The sequence below is a fragment of the Leptodactylus fuscus genome, chromosome 2, assembly GCF_031893055.1.
Source record: "Leptodactylus fuscus isolate aLepFus1 chromosome 2, aLepFus1.hap2, whole genome shotgun sequence".
Classification (NCBI taxonomy): Eukaryota; Metazoa; Chordata; class Amphibia; order Anura; family Leptodactylidae; genus Leptodactylus; species Leptodactylus fuscus.
Window position 1 is genome coordinate 69642809 of NC_134266.1, and position 12278 is coordinate 69655086.

General features: G+C 41.5%; 1 protein-coding gene across 1 annotated transcript; it reads right to left on the reverse strand.

The window, feature by feature from the left end:
* Nucleotides 1–529: 529 nt before the first annotated feature.
* On the reverse strand, nt 530–12235 carry IFT20 (intraflagellar transport 20). Its single transcript, XM_075262660.1, has 5 exons — nt 12157–12235; nt 8934–9065; nt 6204–6289; nt 3728–3831; nt 530–2377 (listed from the first exon to the last, which is right to left on the reverse strand). Exons 2-5 carry the CDS (start codon nt 9058–9060, stop codon nt 2296–2298), a joined length of 399 nt encoding a protein of 132 aa, XP_075118761.1. The 5' UTR covers nt 9061–9065; nt 12157–12235; the 3' UTR covers nt 530–2295.
* Nucleotides 12236–12278: the final 43 nt, after the last annotated feature.

Below are 12278 nucleotides of genomic sequence, written 5' to 3' on the forward strand. Positions count from 1 at the left end.
AATAAAGTGGCCGGTGAGTGTATATGTTATGTGTCCTATTAGTATCTGGTTTATATTGAATTGAACACGGGTAAAGTGTGTGATATATCTTATACCAGGTGGTGATACAACACTAGAGAAAAACACAGCTCATGTTGTTTAAAAGAAAAAAACAAACCTCACAGAGAATGATTGCAACGGGATAACTACTGCACTACCGCAAACTCACCAGCAGCTAACCCACTGAGATCTACAGTAGCAGACCTGCAGATAAGGGATAAACTAATGTCTTCCACCCACAATCACTTACTACAATGCAAAGGTTAGGGAGATTCTTCAGGAGACATGCCACTGAACTTCCCTGATGGATATTCAGCAGCATGGCCGCTATGTGTATCCCCAGCCTAGCAAGCTTCAGCTAGCCAATGAAGATCTGCACCATATATTGTACCTGTATCATTTATAGTCAGGGAGATTTTGCGCGGTCATTCATAAACAGGGTTAGCCTGGATATAAATACAAACTTCGAAAATTCTTTATTGTGGTTAAACGCATCCTGAACATTTCAACACAGCAGAATTTCAAAGGATATTAGTTGTGGTTTTCATAACCAAGGCAATTTATGGTACAAAAAAACTAAGTCACACATAGCATAAAAAAGTGGAAATGATAGAAAGCGGCCATTGTAGTATATTCATTCAGTCTGTCACTGCAGATTTCAATGCACATAGTAAAATCTGCTGCCACAAGAGCATTTAATACTTGCATGGACTTACCCTACAGGCTCTGCCCCTCTGTACATAGCTATGACAATACTAAGTGTCTGCTATCATTATGAAATGTATGCATACCATAGGCAATGAAATAACACATACAGTTCTATACATATCATACAATGAATAGAATCTATCCTTCCATCTACAATATACCTTAGTGCTGAATGGAAGGAGTTTTCCAGGACTTTCATACTGATGGCCTATCCTTAGCGAAAGCCATCCATATCAGACCAGTGGGGTTCAGACTGTCTGCATCCCCATGATCAGCTGACTGAAGTGACTGTGGCAGTCTGGAACAGGAAGTGAATGGGAGAGAGTTGCAGTACCAATCACAGCCACAGCTACTGTACCTGATCCGCAGTGCTGCGGCCCCTTCACTCAGCTTATCAATAGGAGTAACAGCAGTCAACCCACAGGCAATCTGATTCTGATGTATTATCCTAAGGACAGGTCATCAATATCAAAACCCCAGGAAAAGTACTTTAAGGCTGAAGCCACACATTGCACAAAAGCTGCATATTTGTTGAAGATATAGCGGTATTATTAGCACCAAAGCCATAAGGGAAGGGAAATATAAAGGAAACACGTACTTCTCCTTCCTGCTAAATCCAGTCCTAGCTTTGGCTCAAGAAATATCAGCAAAACTGCAACAAAAACACAGCTTCTCTACAATATGTGACCCCAGCCTAACGCTGTTGACCCACAGGTAGTAATCCCAGTGGGCTAGCTGCCATGAACCTGCCAGGGGCTAACCCACCGTGATAATCTGTAGTAGCATAGCTGAGATTTCTAGAAACCTCATCCACATGCTGTGATAAAATCCTGCAGGTCTAAGTGACTGCAGAGGTTAAAAGCTGGGGGAGACCAACAACAACTCCGACAGATGAGCCGCAGCAGAAACCTCACAGACTTTGGTGGATTGCTGCGGCTGTTAGAGTAACACTCTGCAGAATCTCCCTTGCAGAAATTCAGCAGTATGTCCCTCCTGTGTTTCCATACTTTAATCTGCCTACGACACAGTGATGGTCCAATGATAGAAATAATGGATCTGATTATTATATGACAATTGTTTCACCCTTAGGATCACTGTGTTCATTATGATAGTAGCGGGTAAACAGTGATCTGAAGGGGCACCCATCATAGGGATCAGTAAGGATTTCTATTAATAAATGGACTGCAAATGGCAAGATCTGTCTTGGAGGGAGACTGTATAAACTCAGCCCAAGACAGGTTCCAGTTATTTAAATATTTTACGGAATGACAATGGCTTTTTGTATTATTATCACAGGTATGGATAGAAAGCATTTGTGTGAGAGCAATTCATTTGATGGTTTTCAGATATGCAGATCCATAGGCTGAGATTACCAAATGCCAATTGGTCCTTAGAAGAGCTTCTCAGCCTGAAGGGCCTTTTAAGAATTGTGTCCCAGTAAGAAGAAGAAAAAAAAACAACAAAGACTGAAATGTCACAATGGTCTAAGGGAAAACAGTCCGTATCAAATCAGTGTCCGGTAGAGGATTTCATGAGATGTACTAAACATTATTTCTGGAGGATGAATTGGTCTATGAATTCATTCTGCTCAGCTTCTACTTTGCATAGGGCCTCATATTCTATTCGATACCTGAAATGAGAAAAAATGCACATAAAGGTCTTTATTTCGGCAATTTGTTTACCCTGGGTAGGATCACTGCGTAGATATTTTCCACTGAAAACTCCATCCAATTCATCTAACCAGCCAATGTACATACCGTACTAAACAAATCCACAGTTGTTCTTCTATAACTGGTCAGCCAGATTTATGCGAGGTTCACACTAGCATCGCCTCTACATTTTTCGGGTCCGTTGGGGTCTGTCAGGTGTCCATCATTTTTAAACAGGAACCAGCAGAGGAAAATGTCCTCCGTCCAGGAGTTTTTCATCTTCCAATTTTCAATGGACACTACAACAGAGTCTCACTTTCTATATATAGCAGAGAGATCTATGCTGTCCCTACATTACATACATTGGTGTGGGTTTCCCAAAACTGTAACAGACCCCCGGCCGTATATTATATTCAATGTTTTTTTGAATAGTTGTCACTATACTGAGAAGCCTTCTTCACATCAGGGTTTAACTGTGTTGAGTCAGAAGGTATTACATTATAGCAATGTAATCTTATGACTACAAAATGCAATAGCTGCCCTTTGAGCTTTGTTTTGGGTCAGGCATCAGGCTATGAAAAGGTGGTAGTGACATACAATCCAATGAAAGATTTAAAGGATTTACAAATAAACTCGCCTATTCGGTCCCCTACCCCTCTGCCTTCTGTTTACTACCTATAGCAATGTTGTCACGTGTATCAATCACCTACGCACTGCACCCAATAACTGGCCTCCTTGGTATTGTACAGGTTAATATAGCGCTTTTACACTTTTTTTTTTTAAATACCATCCCATTCCCTGCTTTTGTAAATCCCAGAAAACCCCTTTAAACTGTCCTAACACATTTGCTAGTTGTGAGCCATGTGAGTGAGTTATACTCCTCAAATTCCCTATAAACTGACAATGGGGGCTATTTTTTTTTTTTTCCGTAGGCAAAAGAAGGCTAAACTGAAATGTCTGAGGCCATTTTTAGCAAAGTGGAGATTTCAATCTGTTGAAAATTGGTTCTTGTGATATAGCAAAGGAAAGGCCATAAACATTCCTATGCTAAAGTGGGAGCAATAGGCTCTTGTGGTATTTTCATGTCGGATTGTTGTCTGTGGCTAGCTTTAGACCCAGCTTGACTGTCTAATAGATGACAGAGTAACAGGGGATGTGGCTGCTTCTCCCCCCCCTTGTACCTTTCCACAGCAGCTCTGGAGAGGAGCAGATAACAGGAGCTACAAGCATTTCCCTCTGATTTTACAAAGTGCTTTATATTCACCTGAACTATTCAGTTACAAAAACAATATGAAATGAGTAACTCTTCAGCTTTGTCGCAGCGGCCATACCTTTCTAGCTGCATCTTCTTCTCTGCTATCAACGCCTGCAGCTGTTGTTGTTGCGCTTCTCGCTGCTTAGCAATCGACTTTAAGAGATTACGAGCTCCAATGGCCTAGTGATCAAAAACACATTTACATTGGTCTTCTCAGTCAAAAGGAAGTACTTCTCACAGGTAGCCTAAATGGATCAGTCTTATCACCAAGTTGTAAAAATCGGTCTTAAAATTATTATTATTTTTATTTTATTAATAAGCAATCCCGTGCCATTTACCAAACATGATGCACAAGCATAATAGATGGGGGTCCCCTCCCAAACCCCTGCACCTGACTAGATTGTTGGAGGTGCATGATCATATCCACCCTCCATTGAAATGACTGGCCATCAATACCAATGTCTTTAGCTGGAAATAGGGCCTTAAGTAGGAGTCCAGTCAGAGAAATAGTTATAGGCGGTGCAGGAGTGAAAATTGCCTCAGGGGGTCAAAGGAATGTCTACAGGATAAGACCTTGGTATTATTGATAGCATGTGGTACATGGGTCCCCATTACATATTTTGCATTGGGGCCCTGGAGCTTTAAAGGGAGACTAAGGCTGAGCAATAAGGACATAAATCAAAATTGCTATTAATTAGGCATTATACCACGATTATGATTAATAAACACTATTTTAGGCCATTCTCCTTATAAAACCTGACACACCCATAGGGGCGGGTTAGAAAACAGATAAAATGGGTTGTAGCTCTGGGCCAAACAGCAAGTAACTGCCCTTTTGCCCTAATAATCATCCAATCTGGTAATCAACTGCATCGGCATCCATCAATACAGCCGATTATTGTTGCGGGTCACGGGAGTCTACAGGAGTAGAGTATGTGGTGGTGGTTTTGTTTTAACCCCATAATTCCAAACCAAAATTGATATTATATTCTGGGGTCTCTCCAGACCTCACGGAATAATTAGTGAAGGCAGAGGGGGAACAAACATTATTCTCCTCTCCTGTGCTCCAGCGCTGGTTCTCACCCTCTTCAGGGACCACTGAGGCCTATGATTGGGCCAAGAGAGGCCTGAAGAAGACAATGACTCACACTGGAGCTCAGGAGAGGTAAGTAACACTGTTTTATATGTTTTCTCACCTTGCCTGGGCGTTTGATAATTATACTCAGAGGTCTGAAGAGATCCCAGAGTATAAGAGCTGCATTGGTTCGGACATCTTCGGTCAGAACAAAATTGCACCAAAAAAGTGCTTGCGAATACTATAATAACTGAATCTATATAACCTATGTGCACAAAATCACACTGGTAATCTAAAGTGACAGCTGATTTAATTTTTAAATGAATTGCCCAGCCCTATGTTAGACTCGCCTGAATCTAATAATTTCTTTCCCCCATTCACATTAATTTATTTTGGAGCAGCGATGGTGGCTCCCTTGCTCCAAACACTCCTGGCTCTAATACATCCTTCTTGCCTCTTCCCTTCTGTGAGTGACAGTGTCAGAGAGCTATGCTAAAATTTTGCCTGGCCCTATTTCCTTACATTTGTACATCTATAATAGATCACTGTGGAGCATAGCAATTTGGAAAAAAGGAGCTGCCCTCATTGCTCCAGACTGCTTGCTTGCAAATTGTGAAATAAATGAATATCTCAACAATGGAGGAACAGGTGAATCCAACCTATCTACCTGGGTTGTGGTTTTAAATATGCTTCACCCTTAACTCCCTGCGTGCCGGCTGCGTCCATTCATTCCTATGGATTTACCGCAGCCTGCCACTCATTTGCTTCGTCCCTGTTTTACCGTATACTCCCGCCTACAACCAGCATCTCTAACACTAGCCTAGGGAGGTGGGGGCACGAAGGGCGCTCTGAAGGCATGTCAATGAGAGAGGACCGTACCGAGATGAACAGAGAGCGGCAGCGGATCTGTGCAGGTAAGCGGACACCAGGGGGGCTAAGTAGTCGGGGGATTTTTTTTTTTAATCACTACACAGCTAGGAATCCAAATATTTAAAAATTTTTGGACTCCATGCTGTGTAGTGAATAGGATCGTTTTTAAAATCCGATCTTCGATTATTAAAAAAAATCCTATTGGTTTGCATTGGGATCGGAACTGGGATCGGGGTCGAATGGAAAACGATCGGAAATCGGATTTAAAAAACGATCCTGAAATTTCAAGATCAGCTCAACCCTACTTATTTACTTTCACAAGTAACATTTTTGTATTGCATTTTACAATACATACACCATTATGTAGCCTCTGTATGTGAATATATCTGCAGGCTAGACCAGATTATCTTGTTTTATTCAAGCTCCAAATGTTTGAAGTATACATCAGTGATTCGGGATCTTCGTGAGAACAGATTGATAATTTCATATATTTCCAGGGCTGGTGTTGATGCAATTCCCTCATACAATCTTTTGGGCAGAAACAACCTTTTATGTTGAATCTAAATATGGATGCCAGTCAAATGTTAGGTCAAACAATAAGTCTTACCTTCATTTTTTCATTTTCTGTATCCTTCGCCAGCTGACCCACAAGCTCTATTAAACCGCCTACTATTTTCTGAAAATCATCTATTTCTGAAATACAAAAGCACAAAACCATTATTGAGGACTATAATGTTATCTGTACCAAGAGGAAATAAAGAGACATAAAACTGAATGCATAACATTTCATGTATAAACTTACAATGGTATATTTTCCATACTATTATCTTCCTTAGTAATCACTGTATGATTAGGGAGAGAATAGTACTGAAAATATACCACTACATACCATTGTAAGTAAAGGCATAGTCACTAGTAAAAGGTGTGAGAAAAATAAAATAAAAAATATTTCAATAAATAAACTGTGCTTGTTGTCCATAGCAAGAGCCTAATAAGCATTGGGTGCTGAAACTAACAGGATCAATTGCTCAGAAAATTAGGGGCTACAAAAAATTCCAAGTGTGCCAGAAGCATGTGAAGTGCCACGTATTGATGGATGTAACAAGATGAAGTTGATAGAGGAGGTGAAAGTTTGCTATGGGAAACAAAAACAAATTATTTCTATCTGCTGATTGTTCTACTGTCTAACTTCCTACACTACATCACCTCTATCATGGCTGCAGATAACCCTGTCCGCTCACACAATTGCCTTCAAGACTAACTAATAACTAAAGCTTATGGGGCTGATTTATAAGAACTGTTTTTGTTACCCACAGTAACCACTCACACCCAGCACTTTAAGAAATGAAGGTTGTGTTGTGATTGGCTGCTAAAGGCAACAAAATAGTTTTCTTTTAGACAGGTTCATAAAACTGCCCATGTTTTAGAAAAAGTAGTCATATTGCTATTTGAAACAATTTTAGAAATAGATCACGTAAAGCTGGGTACACACTACCATTGAAATCAGTTATGAAGGTGTCTGTAAAAAAAAAAAAAAAAAAAAAAAAAAAAAAAAAGAAAAATAGGACACCTGATATTAATGTGTCCATTTAAATAGGACCTTTCACCATATCTGGGCACAGGCAGTGTTATATACTGCCAGAAAGCTGACAGTGCGCTGAATTCAGCGCACTGTCGGCTTTCCCGATCTGTGCCCGGTGTAAAGCGCTATCGGTCCCAGTACCGTAGCGCTTTACAGTCAGAAGGGCGTTTCTGACCATTAGCCAGAGACGTCCTTCTGCCTCGCGGCGCCTATCGCGCTGTGCTGTGGAGCGGGGAGGAATGCCCCCTCCCTCTCCTGATAATGCTCGTCTATGGACAAGCTGTGTGAGCAGAGGGAGGGGGCGTTCCTCCCCGCTCCACAGCACAGCGCGATAGGCGCCGCGAGGCAGAAGGACGTCTCTGGCTAATGGCGCCAGGGCGGTCAGAAACGCCCTTCTGACCATAGAAGAGCTACGGTACCGGGCCGTAAGCTCTTCACACCGGGCACAGATCAGGAAAGCCGACAGTGCGCTGAATTCAGCGCACTGTCAGCTTTCCAGCAGTATATAACACTGCATGTGCCCGGATATGGTGAAAGGTCCTCTTTAAAAAAATAAAAAATGATCCATTTAATGGATCAAGTAAAGAAAATGGACACACTAGCATCAGTTACTGTTTTTTTTTTTTTTATAATGTCCATTTATTTTTTTGTTTTGTTTCTGAGAACGCACAGAAAAAGCAGACACAAAATAACAGAGTAACTGATAGTTATCACTTACTGTCCATTATAAGTCCGTTGCCCACAGATTTTAAAAAAATAACGGACACTTGCCGTCCATTTTTTCTAACGGACAGAAAAGTCCGGCATGTAGGATTTTTTGTCCACTGGAAAAAAAAAAACCCGTCTTCTGATGGACAGGGTGTAAATGGACACATGCTAAAATCCCATTGAAACGAATGGAAATTTTAACAGATTTCTGACAGTTCATCTAGTGTCCGTTGCTAAAATCTTGTAATTGACAATAGCTATGGACACTGCTGACTGTCACCAAGTGCGAACGGCCCCTAAGCTGCCAAATGCCGCATACAGAAAAGGGTTTTGATAAGAAGCATGGACTAGACGAGATACGTTGTTACAAACAACTAACATGAGTAGTATTAAGTCTGTAAGGGGAAGTTCATACAGGAGTTTTTTGCAGGTGGAATCTGCCTCAAAACATATCTCCCAATTATTTCAGTGGGAGTGAGGCAATTTTTTTTCCTCTTGCTGATCTTTTCAGGTAGAGGAAAAAAGAAGCGTAAGGATTAGAGATGAGCGAGTACTATTCGAAACTTCCATTTCGAATAGCACGCACCCATAGGAATGAATGGACACAGCCGGCACGCAGGGGGGTAAGCGACCGCCCGCCGGCAAAGTCTGCATGCCGCTTCCATTCATTCCTATGGGTGCGTGCTATTCGAAACGGCCGTTTCGAATAGTACTCACTCATCTCTAGTAAGGATCGGTCATCAGAAGGATGCTGACCATTGAAATGAATGAGAGGCAGAAAACAACACTAGGCTTTTATTTTTCTGCCTCCCATTTATTTCAATGGGGTTGGCAAGGTGCATATGTTTTTAAGGCAGAAGATTCTGAGTTGGAGAACTGCCTCATATTTCTTTCCAAGGTTTCGTGATTTAGAATGTAAATTAAGTGATTCCATATCATACTTACCATTTAAAATAGCACATTTTTCCAAACACAGGCCTGCTGGCAAGTATGAAAATCACAGAAAGCAGAAGGAGTTCTGGCTAAGAATTCTAGAATGTGACTTACTTTCTACAAACTCCTTGCACTCCTCTTTCAGTTCGGTGGTTTGCTGAGACACATCTGGATCCAAGATGCGAAGCTTGTTAAGTTCATCAAAGTGTAGCCCGGCTTCAGATAGCGAGTCCTTAGCCATTGATGCTGGATACAAATGAAATATAACAACACTACATGAGTTGTCTGGTAGATTTATTATTACTCTAGGCAACCCTCTCGTCACATAGCTGTCAATTTTTCCATTTTGTAGTTTTGTCAAAGGAGCAAAAAGACAGGAAAAAAAAAAACAGACTGTTAGGCTGATACATTTTACTTACACTGATACATTGTAGCAAATGTATATGATGGTGCTGATGTGCTATAGAGCTCCGAGGTGAGGGAGAGCTCTGCTGACAGATCTAGTGGTGATGCTCAGCCGCGCTAATGCACACTTAGGTCATTTACAGAAAAATAATAGCACTGTGCTCTAGTGGTTTGGGATAGAGGGACTGGTTTAATCACATTTTTTCTGATAACAGACTCCTTATCTCCTCCAACAATTCCTGTTCTTTGCATCCTTGGCGGCACTCTCACACTGTCTATATCAAGGTGCACAATGTCAGAGGGATCAGAGTCACGCCCCTCTTGCCTGATTTTGCCTTACAATGTTTACTGTGTGGTAAAAATAACACAGTCCCTTTATTCTGAGGGTCAGTATCGTCATGGTGATAACAAAATTTGTTTATTTTTTTGTTATGCATAAAAAATTGTAAACTTTTTTTCAAAACAAAATTTGGTTTGCATAACATTTTTTCCTCTCGCTGTCTACGGAGCAGTGTGTGTGTGTATTGTGTTTTTACTTGTACTTTTAGTCCCTCCAGTTGTTTGAGCCATGGGGGGGGGGGGGGGTTATCACTTAGGCTCACATCTGCGCTCGGGGATCCCATTCCCCACTACACTTGAAAAATGCGAGCAGGACTTTTACCTCCACATTCTTCATGCAGAAACCCAGCAGACCCAATTATAGGCTAAGGGGATCTCCGATTAACCGCTTTGTAAGCAGATTGGGGGACCAAAGAACAGAAACCCAAGTGCAAGCGTGAACCTAGAGTCCCACAATATACTGCAACACTTCTATATGGTATTCATTGTGCGCTTCTACTGCACCTTCCTTGGTCTAATAGAAGATCCATCCGTAATCATGTAACAATCATGGGAGCCTTATAGGCTCCTGGATATCATGAAAAATGATCATGGTGGGGTGACATGGTGGCTCAGTGGTTAGCACTGCAGTCTTGCAGCGCTGGAGTCCTGGGTTCAAATCCTGCCAGGAACATCATTTGCAAAGAGTTTGTATGTTCTCCCTATGTTTGCGTGGATTTCCTTCCATACTACAAAGACATACTGATAGGGACAAAAAAAAAAAAAAGTACATTGTGATCCCTATATGGGGCTCACAATCTACATTAAAAAAAAATAAATAAAATAAATCATCCATTCCAAGATGAGGGAACACCACAACACCAGATGGTAGCTTCACACTAGCGTTGGCTAGCGTTGTGTTATTCAGATCTGCATGGGGGCCCGAATTATGCAAAAAAAAAAAAAAAAAGGGGGGTTACCCCTGGACTCCATAGGGGTCCATCGGGGTGTCTGTCTGGTTTCTGCCAGTTATATACTAAGACCAGAGGAAAGAAAAGTCCTCCATGCAGGACTATTCTCTCTGCCAATTTTAGGCGGAGTCCCCAACACGGATTTGAACCTCTCCTTAGATGCAGCAGCTTCAACTGACTGTGTGAAGCTGTTACCAGCATGTTCCTGCTATATAATACTCCTTACACCTGCAGTAGCTGGACAGGGCTCGGCTCCTCTATAAAATACATTTATTTTCAGTGTTGAGAAGGGGGGTTAACATTTTCAACCATTGAATATAAAACTTTGAAAATAGTAAGTGGCTGAAACAGAACTGAAACAGAACATTAATCTCTGGTTAACTTTGCAGATATTAGACGTGAACACCATGAAGTACAGCTGCCACCACTTCATGAATACTCTTAACGGTTGTAGATAAGACCTTCAGCTTTCTATCTAGTGTACACAAAGCCTGGGAATAAATGACTGCACAGTCAGCTGCATCTGATGGAAACTTTTATTACATTTTAATGCGTTAATTGAAGTCTATGAGACAACTCTGCAATACCTACACTCACCACTAACATTTGCAGCGAGCATTGCGGCTTGTGGTACTACTGAAAGCCCTGCTGTCTCGGAACAGGTGATCTGTGGGGGTCCAACGCCTAAGGATAGGCCGTCAATACTATACCCCTTTAGTGCACCCAGGTCACAAAGCAAGCAGGAATGGTCCTGACCTTTGCCTTTGGGTTCACAGCCCCATACATGGACCTGTAATACCGGTAATATATGGGAGAGTGAATGGGGCCATAAAAAATAGTCAGTGTGCTGCCATTAACAAAAAAAAAAAAAATAGCACGTGTTTGTGAGTATGGGGCTAATATCTAATGTCTCAGCCCCAGTTAAAGGAGTAATCAGCAATAAGTGAGGTAATGTGAAAAAGCCCCCCAAAGTTATTTTACGAGCTTATGGGTGTGTGTGTGTGGGGGGGGCACAGTCTGTAAAATAAAATGTATATAATATATATATATCTTATATAGTCTTCAGTAGTTGACACCTTTTTAATGGCTAACTAATAATGATGACAGATTACAACGTTTCGGAACTCTAAGCTCCTTTCTCAAGCCTAGAGTTCCGAAACGTTGTAATCTGTCATCATTATGAGTTAGCCATTGAAAAGGTGTCAACTACTGAAGACTATCACGTTTTTTGGTTTTTTTTTTATAATTCCTACCAACTGGCTAACACGGTACGAGAACAAATATTTTCCATATTATATATACTGTATATCTGAAATACAATTTTTTTTCTTTAGGTCTCCACTATCCAGGACCGTAATTTCCAGCCCCTCCCTCTGCGACACACAACATCCCTATGCCTGTCCCTTGTATTGCTATGCTATAAAGGTCTAGAGATTTATCATATTTTTTTGAAGCTGGCTCTTGGGCTGGTTACCTTGGTTCCTATAGACATCTTGTGGGCATCTTACTATGAAGCCCATATATAAAGACACTACAGTCAGCAGTTCCTCTGCCTGCAATGGCTGATAACAGGGAGTGACTAGCTCCCCCAGAGACACCCACATGTCACTCCATACACTGCTATAGCTCCGGCACTGCCTCACCTCACAGCTGTCCACGAACCTTCCACTTCCCTCCTCAGACCCCGGCTGCCACGGAGACAGCCGGCTAGTGTTTACTGACGTCATTTCCTGGAATAAACTTTGGTACCATAGAGACGATGCGG